Source organism: Schistocerca americana, chromosome 4 (assembly GCF_021461395.2).
Source record: "Schistocerca americana isolate TAMUIC-IGC-003095 chromosome 4, iqSchAmer2.1, whole genome shotgun sequence".
Taxonomy (NCBI): Eukaryota; Metazoa; Arthropoda; class Insecta; order Orthoptera; family Acrididae; genus Schistocerca; species Schistocerca americana.
The window spans coordinates 344390937-344405952 of record NC_060122.1 but is presented as its reverse complement, the minus strand read 5'-3'; the positions used below and the strand labels follow the sequence as shown (position 1 = coordinate 344405952).

At 40.4% G+C, this 15016-nt stretch overlaps 1 protein-coding gene across 1 annotated transcript in view; it reads left to right on the top strand.

The window, feature by feature from the left end:
- LOC124613475 (dynein axonemal heavy chain 6-like) overlaps positions 1 to 15016 on the top strand; it is a 984594-nt gene that overhangs the window by 926166 nt on the left and 43412 nt on the right. The window contains exon 134 of the mRNA XM_047142181.1: positions 4320 to 4523. Coding sequence (XP_046998137.1) covers positions 4320 to 4523 — 204 coding nt within the window. The remainder of the gene's footprint in view (positions 1 to 4319; positions 4524 to 15016) is intronic.

The following is a 15016-nucleotide window of genomic DNA, read 5'->3' as shown; positions in this document are numbered from 1 at the left end:
CAGGATTTGTGATTGGTGTAAAGAATGGCAGCTAACTGTAAATATAAACATAAATTAATGCAGACGAATAGGAAAAAGGATCCCGTAATGTTTGAATACTCCATTAGTAGTGTAGCGCTTGACCCAGTCACGTCGATTAAATATTTGGGCGTAACATTGCAGAGCAATATGAAGTGGGACAAGCGTGTAATGGCAGTTGTAAGGAAGGCGGATAGTTGTCTTCGGTTCAATAATAGAATTTTGGGAAGATGTGGTTCATTTGTAAAGGAGACCACTTATAAAACACTAATACAACCTATTCTTGAGTACTGGTCGAGCGTTTGGGATCCCTATCAGGTCGGATTGAGGGAGGACATAGAAGCAATTCAGAGGCGGGCTGCTAGATTTGTTTCTGGTAGGTTTGATCATCACACAAGTGTTACGGAAATGCTTCAGGAACTCGGGTGAGAGTCTCTGGAGGAAAGGAGGCGTTCTTTTCCTGAATCGCTACTGAGGAAATTTAGAGAACCAGCATTTGAGGCTGACTGCAGTACAGTTTTACTGTTGCCAACTTATATTTTGCAGAAACACCACAAAGATAAGATAAGAGAGATTAGGGCTCATACAGAGGCATATAGGCAGTCATATTTCCCTCGTTCCGTTTGGGAGTGGAACAGGGAGAGAAGATGCTAGTTGTGGTACGAGGTACCCTCCGCCAAGCACCATATGGTGGATTGTGGAGTATGTATGTAGATGTAGATATATGTACAGATTTGGATGTAAATTTTCTTGGAGAACCAGTATTGTATTATCTCATGTTTGGTTCTTTATTATGGCATAATGCCATACGTGCTAGAATACGAAAAGATGCACTTTTGAAATGCAGTGAACAGTTGAAACTAGCCAATAGCGTGGAATTAAACTCTTTGTTTCAAATAAATTCACTGCCTCAGCGGAAAAGATTAATAAAAGCCAAATTTCTTTAGCGAACCAACAAAAAATTGTTCTGCAATGCGCTGAATGTTTGACTGTCAGAAAGGTGGAAATAAAATCTGAAACTAATAACATATTTTAGCTTTCCATAATCATGTGAATGTATTTTAATTCACTTAATAGCTCCCAGCCACAAAAATTCGTTTTGTTTTCATTTGATGTCAGTGCAATAAACAAAGAGGAAACAGCAAAATCACTAAACGTAAACACGGGTCACGTAGATATTCCCCTTCCCACTACAACTCAGACTGCTCTGTGCATCAGCACTGGATCAACAATATTTCCGAACTGGAGCAATATTAGATAGTGGTTCCCCGCCCCCCCTTCCTCCCTCGAGCATTTGAGGTAGGACGTCTTTCTGAAGAGTGTGATATATAAAACATGTTCAAGGAAATGTAGGACACGTTATTTAATCTTAAGTGCGCCATAGTGCAGTGCCACACCTCTTCACACAGCATTCTTGTATCGCACGTCATTGTATTTCGCTCTGCAGAATTCAAACGTATAATATTTTGTAGTGGATGCCGTCAAACTATATTCAGTATAGTGGAAATTAAAATGTCCTGTGGTGTCTCTCCTGCTCCCAGTTGCCCAATTTTACAGAAAGAAAGAAAAGAAAAACCCTTGCAATTAGCATTGGATGGGATTATTTGTAACCCGGAGAACAAGAACTCTTCAGAAAATTTGCACTCTTTATTGCCTATTAGCTAATACTTGCTTTTTTTTGTAACATAAAATTAAATATAGGATACATGAAACAAATAAAGATGAGTGACAAGCAAGACAGTACACATTTCTTCTATCCTTAAGTCCTAGCTTTTTTTTCTCTCCAACCTTGCTATAGCTTTACATGATGTCCTTCCCTTTCTGTGAAAGAATCTGTTACCTCAAACTTCATCAAACGTTTTGCCACATGAAAAAATGAAATGTCATTGTCTAATACTGAAAAAGCTGTTAATACAAACAGTACCCAAAACTGGTGTGGTTTCTCGATTTTATTATGTTTATTTTTCACTGTTTGCTAGATAAAATGAAACAGGCCTGTCTAATATTGCAGCAATTGTAACACACACCAAATAAACAGACTGTTTTAGCACAAATGGTCACTTTTTTTAACACAACAGAATATAATTCATGAAGTACCAATATCACATGCCTATTAGGCTTGCTACAAACAAAAAGCTTTATGTTTGGAAATAGTTTCACATTTCATTCATACGCTCCACCTTCTCGAACATGAGGATCAAAACGTAGTAGTACGAAATATTTATATAAATTTGGGATCGTCATATTCTTCCATAATTTGTGTGATGTCCCCTTTTCTTCTCCTTCCTCATTCTAACAAACAATCTTGTCACCACTAATTCTGTAACTATTCCTGCCAGTGTCAAAACTTATTCTCTAGTTAATTTCACTAACCCTGCCACAATCAACTCCTTAGTTACCCCGCGTTTATTCTCCGGTTAGGCATTATTACGTGTCCGTACGATGCGTTTTCCATGCTACTCCCAGAATAGAACTTAGGTGGCTGCTACTGAGGTCTTTACAACTGGCCATTACTAGTGTAGCAGTCTGGTCAAAAATTTTCTATCAAAATTTCATTTTCTTGAATACACCGATAAGATAATGTGTAATCTTTCTTACTAGTTATTCCTGTTAGTAGTTATTTCCACTCTGGTAGTCTGAATCTATGGATTTTGCTGGTAATTATAACAATGCTGATCATTCACAAACCCAGTCAATCACATAAACAAACAGTGAGTGACATTCACCTGTTTGGCTTTATTCCGCTCAACTCCTATAGCCCCCTCCCCTTCCATCTGCAGGAAAGTTTATTTCTAGATGTGATGGGGATTCCCCTGACAGAGACATGACATACACTGTGTACGCATTCAAAAATCAACTTATGATCCATTCAGAAATAAACTTAGAATATGTTCACAAATGTTCAAAAACCAACAGGGATGCGTTTCAAAATCATATGAATAATCAATAGACTAACTTGCACTGGATATTAGGCGCTTTGTGAAACAAGGCTTTTTCCTCACGAGTATGAATTCTTGCCGCCAGGGGCAGATATCCCAGTTTGCCCCCATTGAATCCGGCAGCATGGCGCCAGTAAAATTTTTCTGGGTATCATCTGGCTGCTTGCTGCCACTGCTTATACAGCTAACACCCACACTTCTGTAGACAGAAACAGGAAAAGGTACTACTCATGTGCAACTCAACTGCGCACGAGCATGAGCCCGATCACAACTGCCCAAATGAATCTAATGTAAAGAGTTGTGACATCACACTTGTCAGAGGCAATTTGTTGTTGTTTTCTTTTTCTTTTTCTGCAATATTATTCTGCAGTAGCAAGATACAGTAATATCCTCTGTTAGAGTATTGTTTCTTACTAGTCAAAATTACAAAAATTTAACTGAAAACTAAAACAAAGTAAACAATTCTTGGAATTCTAAAAAAGACCCATGATTTTCCCAGTTTTCTCCCGGATGAAAAACTTCCCGGGCTTTTCCCAGATCTCCTCGTGGTCCTGGGTCGTATACACCCTGAGTCAATATATTTTCCACAATATCATGAATTTGATCTAAATTGTCATTTTCAATTAAAACTGAGGTGTCATCTCCGAATAAAATGGAGTGATCATCAGTGCTTAAAGGTAAATCATTTGTACAGCAGAAAAAGATAAGGCCCTAAAATTGAGCCCTGCGGGACTGGTGCACAATATATATATATATATATATTTTTTTTTTTCCAGTCCAAGAATGATTTTTTCCATTTGAATTTATAATAACTCTCTGTTTTCTTTCAGACAAATAAAATTTTATTCTGCTGCACACAACCAGCAAACAGTCTCAAATTGCTTCCCACCCTATCCTGCCAATTATTTATATCCACAAAGAACAGAAGGTTTCTTCCCCCTGATCTCAGTCACTTCAAAATTCCATTGCCTTTTGTCTCCCATTATATTAATTATTAATTTTGAACCATGAAAGCATACTGAAGAATGTCAAAAGCATTGTAATGCCCTTCCTCCCCACATTACTTTTATTACTGAATTGAACAATTGCCATGATAAGGCCCTCATCCCCTGAACTATAACATGCACTATAATTCTACATGTCTTCTTATCTCCAAACTTATTATGACCCACCTCATAAAAAATGTTGAACAATTATTGTAAACCAAACAACTTTTTCAGTAGTAAATATATCCAAAAGTATTAATAATAATTGATATCCAAAGTTATTCAATGTTTTGAAGAGATCTTCCTACATTAACTAAGAAACATTTGCAGAAGTTTTCTTGTGAAAATTGACAATTACCTCAATTTATTTTTGCAGACATGGTTAACAAGTGGACAGCCTATCTCATTCTGGATATCTGGCTTCTTTTTCCCACAAGGTTTTCTGACAGGTACTTTACAGACACATGCACGAAAATATGAACTGCCTATTGATCAACTGAAATTTGAGTTCACAGTACAAAAGGTGGTACTAGATCAGGAACTGCTGAAGGCAGCACACTATCAAGCAGAAGGAAAAGAGGTATGATAAATTGCTGTTCGTCAAAACAGTGTGATTTACAGTATAAAAATAATTTCGTCACTTGAGAAAGTAGAGTGAATTCAATAATATCATTATACAGATTATATTTTAGACTAATACAATAAACATTTATTATTCTGTATGCATCAAGTTAAATAGCTTTTAGTAGTTATCTTAATCTCCTATCTACTGTAGTGGATGCATTCATGTTATTTTGTTGATTTGGAGAAATAATTACATATTTTTTATAAGACTGGTTGCTTTGAAAATGTTTGAGTATAAGAAATTCATAAACAAACGTTGACACTTCAGTAAACACCATCTGAAGCACCATTCTGCTTCAAATTCTGTTTGGTTTTGTTTTTCAAGATAAAGGCTGAATATTTCACACAAACATATATAGATACAATATAAAGACTATTATGTGAATTGTTACTATATTTAGGAATGGTCACTTTCTTCATTTTCTTCAGCAGCAGTATAAATTTGAAGCGCTTGCTCATTGAACAGCTCAGATGACAAGTACAAGATGTAGTATGTCACACCATGCTGCCCCTGAGTAAGGTGAAAGGCTGTATAGTTACTAATGTTAGGGAATAACACACAATTAGCCTGTTGTATGGACTACCACAGGGATTGCAGTTACATGTTCAGTTACTTTAAATAGAACATTTTTAGCTAGGTTTGACTTCTGTCAGTATGAATACCAAATTACTGTAACCAGTCACATTTAATATACTTTCCACTGTGTGCTTCATAGGATTGTACCTCCATCATCAGATGGATTTATGTCAGTTAATAAGGTACCCATGGATGATAAGTCAGCACATTTGATTGCCACATGGAGGGTTAGGTTCAAGTGCCAATACACCTGGGGATATTTCCTTGGAGGGAGGACTGGAATGCAGAGCACTCAGCTTTATAGGGTCAACTGAGGAGCTACTTTAATGAGAAGTAGTGGTTCCAAGGTCTCAAAAGCTGGTAACAGCCTCGAGAGCTGTCTGCTGACCCCATGCCCCCCACACCATAACCAAATGTCACCATAAGGCACAGCATGAAATGGCAACAAGTCAGCATCAAGTGTTCCTCTGAGATTAATCAAGGAGGAAACAAATAAATAAATAAATAAATAAATAAATAAGGCATTGTCTTAGGTCTCACTGTTGGGTAACCTATGGCATTGTATTTTAGTGGTCACAGGCTGATGATGAAGAAGAAGGTACAATAAATGTGACTGGTTACAGTCATTTGTGGATTCAAAGACTCATTTACATTTTACATTTCCAACTGGTTAAGTTAAAGTTTGAGACCAATTTTAACCATGATGGAGTATAAAAAAAACTGGTCACTGTTACCAATTTGAGAATAATGCATACCTTGTAGATTTATACACAATAAAGACCTGGTGAGAAATTAACTGAAAGCAATTGGCACAAATCCTCTGATAATGCTTGGTGTGATCATGTGACAGTGTCCCGAACTTTAAAACAATATTCTGTGAAACAGCAATTCAATTCAAAAATGTTATTGGCATAAGGTAAAGTGATACTAAAATAGATAGCTCACAAAAAACATTATCTCCGTGTGAGACCTCTCGACAGGACTTTCTTAGCAATGGTGCCTGCTGTGGAAAAAGAATAACCTGACCAATATGGAGCTGTTTGGTCAGACAGCTATAACAAAGACATTGTCATACAGCACCGATGGACTTCAGAAATTTCCACATCTTCACAGAACTCCTTGTATGTTGTTATGCCAACTCAACCAATCACACATTTCTTGGAAAGACAATGACATGGGGCCCACCAAGGGAACTCATTTGTGCAGTAAATGAAAGATATCAGAATGTGCCTCTAACAAAGGAATGCATCCCAGCTTTGCAGGTGTGTTAACTGAAAGGTGTTGAATGTATAAGACCCTATCTTTTTTGCTTCAACAAATAATATAAACAATGGAAGGGTGGGGAGATTGCCATGGAGCCATCATTTTCTTTCCTCAATACGTATGTAAGCTGTATCAATTCACCACTCATCAATATAATCTGTCTCACATCAACATCATTCCACTGTTTGCATTCATACAACAAAACTCTTCATCACTCATCTACATCCTCATACCTTCAGCATCATAAAAACCCACAATATCTCCACAATTTTTATCATTCAGGTCGAAGTTATCTGGACACGTTTAACAGGGCTAGGGGAAATAAAGTTAATTGTTGGGTGTTATTACCGGCCACCAGGTTCCGCCGTGACAGTTCTAGAATCATTCAAAGGGAGTCTACACTCTGTATTGCAGAAGTACCCGGATCATGCTATATTAGCCGGAGGCGACTTCAACCTATCTAGTATAGACTGGGATGTCTATGGATCCATTACAGGTGGTACAGACAAGCCATCGTGTGAATTACTTTTGAACACATTATCCGAAAACTGTCTCGAGCAGCTAAATCAACAGCCAATGCATAGTGGAAATATTTTAGATCTGGTAGCCGCGAACAGACCAGACCTCATTGACGATGTCAGTGTTGAGACAGGGATTAGTTATCATGATATTGTCATTACGACTATGGTTACGAAAGTTAAAAAGTCGGTCAAGAAGGCTAGGAGAGTATTCTTACTAGAAAGAGCAGATAAGCAGTTGTTACCATCCCACTTAGTAAATGAATTTACTTCATTTACTTCCAGTACAATGGAAATGGAAGTATTATGGGCAAATTTTAAACACATTGTAAATCACGCATTGGACAAGTATGTGCCGAAATAGTGGTTTAACAGCGCAATTCGGAGAATGCTCAGGAAGCAAAGGCAGTTGCACTCGCGGTACAAGAAAGATCGGGAGAATGAGGACAGGCTAAAGTTAGTAGAGATTCGTACTGCTGTGAAAAAGAGTGATGCGTGAAGCATTCAACCACTACCACCATCATACCTTAGCAAAAGATCTTGCTGATAACCCAAGGAAATTCTGGCCTTACGTAAAATCGGTAAGCGGGTCAAAGGCTTCCATCCAGTCACTCACTGATCAGTCTGGCCTGGCAACAGAAGACAGCAAAACGAAAGCTGAAATTTTAAATTTAGCATTTGAGAAATCTTTCACGCAGGAGAATCGTATAAACATACCGCCGTTTGAGTCTCGTACAGATTCCCATATGGAGGTCGTAGTGATAGACATCCCTGGGATTGTGGAGCAGCTGAATGGGTTGAAAATAAATAAATAGCCAGGTCCTGATGGGATTCCAACTTGGTTTTACAGAGAGTACTCTACTGCCCTGGCTCCTTACTTAGCTTGCATTTATCGCGAATCTCTTGCCCAACGTAAAGTCCTGAGCAACTGGAAAAAAGCGCAGGTGAAGACTGTATATAAGAAGGGTAGAAGGACGAATCCTAAAAATTACAGACCAATATCCTTAACATCGGTTTGTTGCAGGATTCTTGAACGTAGTCTCAGTTTGAATATAATTAATTTCCTTGAAACAGAGAAGTTGCTGTCCATGCATCAGCACAGCTTTAGGAAGCATTGCTCCTGCGAAACGCAACTCGCCCTTTTTACACACGATATCTTGCGAACCATGGATGAAGGGTATCAGACGGATGCCATATTCCTTGACTTCTGGAAAGTGTTTGATCGGTGCCCCACTGCAGACTCCTAACTAGGTTACAAGCATATGGGATTGGTTCCCAAGTATGTGGGTGGCTTGAAGACTTCTTAAGTAATAGAACCCAGTACGTTCTCCTCGATGGTGAGTGTTCATCGGAGGTGAGGGTATCATCTGTAGTGCCCTGGGGAAGTGTAGTAGGTCCACTGTTGTTTTCTACCTACATAAATGATCTTTTGGATAGGGTGGATAGCAATGTGCGGCTGTCTGCTGATGATGCTATGGTGTACGGGAAAGTGTTGTCATTGAGTGACTGTAGGAGAACACAAGATGACTTGGACAGGATTTGTGATTGGTGTAAGGAATGGCAGCTAACTCTAAATATAGATAAATGTAAATTAATGCCAATGAATAGGAAAAAGAATCCTGTAATGTCTGAATACTCCATTACTAGTGTAGTGCTTGACACAGTAATGTCAATTAAATATTTGGGCGTAACATTGCAGAGCAATATGAAATGGGACAAGCATGTAATGGCAGTTGTGGGGAACACGGATAGTCATCTTCGGTTCATTGGTAGAATTTTGGGAAGATGTGGTTCATCTGTAAAGGAGACCACTTAAAAAACACTAATACAACCTATTCTTGAGTACTGCTCGAGCATTTGGGATCCCTATCAGGTCGGATTGAGGGAGGACATAGAAGCAATACAGAGGCGGGCTGCTACATTTGTTACTTGTAGGTTGGATCATCACGCGAGTGTTACGGAAATGCTTCAGGAACTCGGGTGGGAGTCTCTAGAGGAAAGGAGGCATTCTTTTCATGAATCGCTACTGATTAAATTTAGAGAACCAGCATTTGAGGCTGACTGCAGTACAACTTTATTGCCGCCAACTTACATTTCACGGAAAGACCACAAAGATAAGATAGGAGAGATTAGGGCTCATACAGAGGCATATAGGCAGTCATTTTTCCCTCGTTCTGTTTGGGAGTGGAACAGGGAAAGAAGATGCTAGTTGTGGTACGAGGTACCCTCCGCCATGCACCGTATGGTGGATAGTGGAGTATGTATGTAGATGAAGATGTAGATGAATTTACATCATCATTAACTTCAACACATCACTTCAAAACTTCATCATTACTTCTGTTATTGTATCAAAGAATTCGATCAAGAAAACTAATAAATTATGAGACAGAAGTGCTGGGCATAACATCCCTTCAGGAGAACTGCCAACAGACACAACTAAAACAAAATTTTACATGCTTCCTAGCTTTTGGGACTAATCATTCATTCCTCATGGAGAAGAGAGTGAGAGGTTGGCAAAGTTTTAAAAGAAAGACAGGACACTCAGAATCCAGGATGAGCAGGGGGCATCTACATATAGACAGTGAGAATGAGGGTAAACAAAGATTAGTACATCACATCAACATTCACATATCATCATAATAGAAATATACAAATACTCAAATGCTCTTACCATAATAAAATCTACTTCCTCATAATTTTCTATTTTGTCTGAGCTTCATTAATTGAGCATATGAAGTACAGACAAATCTCCACTTTACTCAACCAAGAATACTTACATACTCTGAATGTGTTCTTAAACTGAAATTAAGGACTTTACATCAACACATTCTACAATAACTAGGTTAATTAATGTTTTAACTTCAATATTTTCTCAAAAATGTACTTTGTAAATTCCATACAAGTTTTTCATAAGAAGAGTCAGAAAGACACCGTCAGAACTGTTATTTAAGTCTATCATTGATTAAGCTGTACAAAATGATTCATATACAAGACCGAGCATAAATATTAGCAAGAAAACAATGCCTGCCCACTATCACCCTACATCTCCACCAACCTCTTACATCTCTTCTTCCTCTTACTCTCCATCCATCTTCTCATGCCTCATTCTCCCTATCCACCTCCTCCTGCCCCCTCCTCCTGGCCCCCCCTCTTCTTATCCATCTCCCCCTACCTCATTCTCTTTCCCTACTGTCCTTTTTCTCTCTCAGTCCATCCCTTCCTGCCCCCCCCCCCCACCTCTGTCCATATTCCCCCCCCCCCACCCTTCTTTCTCTGTCCAGCCATTCCACTATCTATCTCAGCCTTCCCTCAGACACTTCTATTTGTCCACATAGCCCCAGCAAAACAGATCAATAAAGCAGGCCAATACTACTCCAACAGAACACACCTGTCATGCAGGGCAGCCTGCACTTTGAGGTCTGGAAAAACCAATTCTTGTCCCTGATGTGGAGGCTCCAAAGGAGGTCGATAAGGCAGGCCTATTCTATTCCCATATGACTCCCCTGTTATGTAGAGCAGCTGCCTATGACAGGGACTGAAGAAACTCACAATTTTGCCCGATCTCCTCTCATAATGGAGCTAGGAAGCTGTAAACCTCACAGCACTGATACTCATGAAGCTTCCTGTTTGTGTGGCAAACTTGTTGGAATTGTAGTACACAAATACTTACTGTACAGCAATGTTTCCCAAACTCTGTTCTGTGGAATGCTGGTGTTTTCTCTCTCTCTCTCTCTCTCTCTCTCTCTCTCTCTCTCTCTCTCTCGCAGGCACTAAAGACTACGCTGTTGAGTGCCCATAACACCATATCCATCCATCCATCTGTCTCTCTCTCTCTCTCTCTCTCTCACACACACACACACACACACACACACACACACACACACACACACACACACACAAATATGCAGAGTAACATGGTGATTTAATTTTTTATCATTAACTAATTAGATATTCAAGAGATTTGCAAAGCGAGATCCTTTCTAGTTTCAGGCACCATATCTTTTTCTAAAAGCTATAGTTATACCTCTATAATTATATTTTTTTGTTTACATATCTCTCCTGGAACTAAAATTTTTAACATTATTTCTTGTGTGGTGTATCCTGTTGTGTTTCCTTTAACTGGGATCCCATTCAGCCCTTGTTTCCTCTGACACTATCCTTCCCTTTGCCAGCTAAAGGAACTTCTAAATTCTGAAGTATGGTGCTTCTTGCTGCTTTGGCTTAATAATTCAGACTGTAGATTATTAATTGTATTTGACTTTGTAAAAATGCAAGAAAACTCAATATATTACTTTTTCATAGTAACAATAATAAAAAACTGTAATTATAGGCTTTTCTAATTTGAATTTTTTTCCTTATTGATGGCAGGTTCATTTACAATTTGAGTAAAAAAATGGAATACTATTCCAAGATTAATTTTTCTCATTGTACAAGAGTTTTTTAATTTCTGCTTCACAGATGACTATCATTTCATCATGTCCCTCTATCTCTTTGTTAGTATTTGTTTCACATCTTTATATGAGATTTTCCATTAATCATTTATATCACCTACATGGTCCACATCCTTCATTGTTTTGTCCCTTTTGTTAAATATCACTTACATCTGTCGTCTAAACACTTTCTCTTCTTCAGTGTTTTATATATACATAAATAAATATTTTCGTCACCAACTGTGCTAGTTTCATTTTCCCCCTATTACCTTGTTCCGTTTATAGTCCACTTCTCTTTTTTTAATTATTGATTTATTTATTTAACATTCCATAGTTTTAACATTATTCGCTATTTTTCAGCCAACAATCACTGCCAATAATCTCTTCCACACCTACCAGTATCATCTATTTCCATCGATTTCGTGTCGCTGGTGATAATTTTGTGCCATTGGCTATCTTTCTCTGCCACAGGAAAATTTTTTTGGGACATTTCTGCGCCACCCGCGATCTTTTTTGCGGCACGCGCGATCTTTTTTTCGCCACTCGCTATCTCTGTTTTTGAGCAATGTGTGTTCTTTTCCCCTGATCTGGACATACTTGCTTGGTCTGGTCAACTTTTTCCGTATTTTTCGTATTTAGTGGTCTTCCTTTGATATTGAACATTACCAACACAATTTCTTTCTTTCTCGTCCTTCCCTCCACGTTTTATTCCTTCATATGATTACTATTTTAACTTTAGTTATTTAATTTCCCTACCCACCAGTTCCCCACTATGTACCCTAATCCTATACCACATTATTTACATTCATTCCGGAAACATGCATTCACCGTAGCCAAACTGCAATCCCACATACTTTTCCTCCGGTCCTGCTTAACCTTTGGAATTGCCCCTAAAGGACTTACCTTAAAAGTCCCCATCGCTGGGTGCAATTCCTCCTTCCACCAGTCTCTCCTAGACTTCCGGAACCTACAATCCTTAGCCCTTACCCAACTTGTCCTGAATCTCTACACTACTTCATGTAACCACCACTCCCAACAGCTCCTATCTCTCTTCAAAGTCCTCCACCACTCAAACCCTTGCTTGGAGAACACACTCAGGAACATCATCCTAGAAGCCAGCTGCAAACTTGAGTTCCATGCCACAAACCACCTGAAAAAACTATCCACAGTGCTAGTGCAACACCTAAGAAGTGGGGTCCCTCTCCCTATCCCTCACAAACACCAACCACAACAGAACCTTCAACAAACCCCCCTCATAGCCAACAAACCTAGCCTAGCCACCCTACTCAATCTCCCCATCCCAGCTCATACCCCACACAGACCAAATCTCAACTATAAACACAGTCAAATGCCACATATCACCAGTCCCAATTCAGTTCTAAACCTCTCACCCAGATCCCTCTCTCCTCCAGAGACATCTGTTCTATCAAAAGGCTTAACCTTTAGCCCTACACCTAAATTCAACCACACTGCCCTGCTTAAAGATCTCCTCTCATTCACCCGGAGCCTCAACTGGATATATCACTTCACTACCCAACCACAGCCCCCAAATACTAGACCCAGCGTTGAACCCCGTCTAGAACAGTTCCGACCGCCTTCTCAAAGGGATACTCCTCCCCTCCCCCAAAACCATCCCTTGCAGACGTTTCAGGAATTCCTCACATCCAGTGTTGCCTCCCAGTCCTTCTTGAAGAACATCCCGACAACCCCCAACATCACCCCAGCTGAATCCCGTGCCATTAAGGAGCTGAAAACAGACTCCTCTATTGTCATCCTCCCGGCGGATAAAGGCTCCACAACTGTGGTACTTGACCATGTGGAGTATGTGGCAGAAGGACTGTGTCAACACTCCGACACTTCAACCTACAAAGCTGTTACCCAGGATCCCATTCCCTCCATCCAGACTGAGCTGCAGAAAATCCTAAAAATCCAAGGTGCCTCACAAGGCCTTACAACGGCTTCCATAGACTTACTCACTCCACCTGAGCCATGTACCCCTACCTTCTACCTATTACCCAAAATCCACAAAGAGAACCATCCTGGCCGTCCCATTGTGGCAGGCTTCAAAGCCCCAACAGAACGTATCTCAGCTCTGGTAGACCAACACCTCCAACCTATCACCCGCAGACTCCCATCCTACATCCAAGACACAAACCACTTCCTAGAACGCCTCAAATCCATTCCCACTCCTCTCCCACCTGAAACCTTTCTTGTCACCATAGATGCTACATCCCTTTACACAAACATCCCACATACCCATGGTCACTCTGCCCTTGAGCACTACCTCTCCCAACGCCCACCCGAAGATCTTCCAAAAACCTCGTTCCTTATCACACTTACCAACTTCATCCTCACCCATAATTACTTCACTTTTGAAGGCCAGACCTACACACAAATCACGGGAACGGCCATGGGAACCAGGATGGCTCCGTCCTATGCCAACCTCTTCATGGGCAACATGGAGGAGGCTTTCCTGAAGACCCAACAGCTGCTTCCCCTGGCCTGGTATAGGTTTATAGATGACATCTTTGTGGTCTGGACTCATGGTGAAGAAACACTCCTTAATTTCCTCCATAACCAACTCCTTTTCGAATCTGAATTTCACCTGGTCCTTCTCCAAAACACAAGCCACCTTCCTGGATGTTGACCTTCATCTTGTTGAAGCTCACATCCACACCTCTGTCCATATCAAACCCACAAACAAACAACAGTACCTTCACTTTGATAGCTGCCATCCATTCCACATCAAACGCTCCCTTCCCTACAGTCTAGGTATTCGTGGTAAACGTATCTGCTCCAGTGATGAATCCCTCAACAATTACACCAATAACCTGACCAGTGCTTTCCTCTCCCACAACTATCCTGCAGACCTTGTCCACAAACAGATCTCCCGAGCAATACATTCCTCCCCGTCCAACAACAATGTTCCTACCCCCAGACCACACAGAAGCATCCCCCTTGTCACCCAATATTATCCTGGCCTCGAATACATCAACAAATTACTCTGCCAGGGATATGACTTTCTCAAGTCAACCCCTGAAATGAGATCATCCCTTGACAAAATTCTCCCCACACCAGCCAGAGTTGCCTTTCGTCACCCCCCTAACCTCCGTAACATCTTTGTTAAACCCTACAATATTCCCAGACTACCTTCTCTACCCAGCGGTTCCTACCCCTGTAACCGACCCCGCTGCTAAACCTGCCCCATGCATCCCCCCACAGCCACCTACTCCAGCCCCGCTACTGGTAAAACATACACATTTCAAGGCAGGGCCACGTGTGAAACTACACATGTCATTTATCAGCTGACATGCCTGCACTGCACAGCCTTTTACATCGGTATGACAACAACTAAACTGGCTGAGCGCATGAACGGACACAGACGAACTGTCCGCCTAGGAGATGTCCAATATCCAGAAGCGGAGCATGCCCTCCAGCATAATTCTAGGGACCTAGGAACCTGCTACACAGTATGTGCCATTTGGCTTCTCCCACCCAACACCAGTCCCTCTGAACTGCGGTGATGGGAACTTGCACTCCAACACATCCTTTCATCCCGCCATCCCCCTGGACTGAACCTACGTTAAACAACCTCACTCCCATTTACTCTTCAGTCTTCTCCTCTTTCCCTTTCCTCTTTAGCCATACACGCATCTTTTCA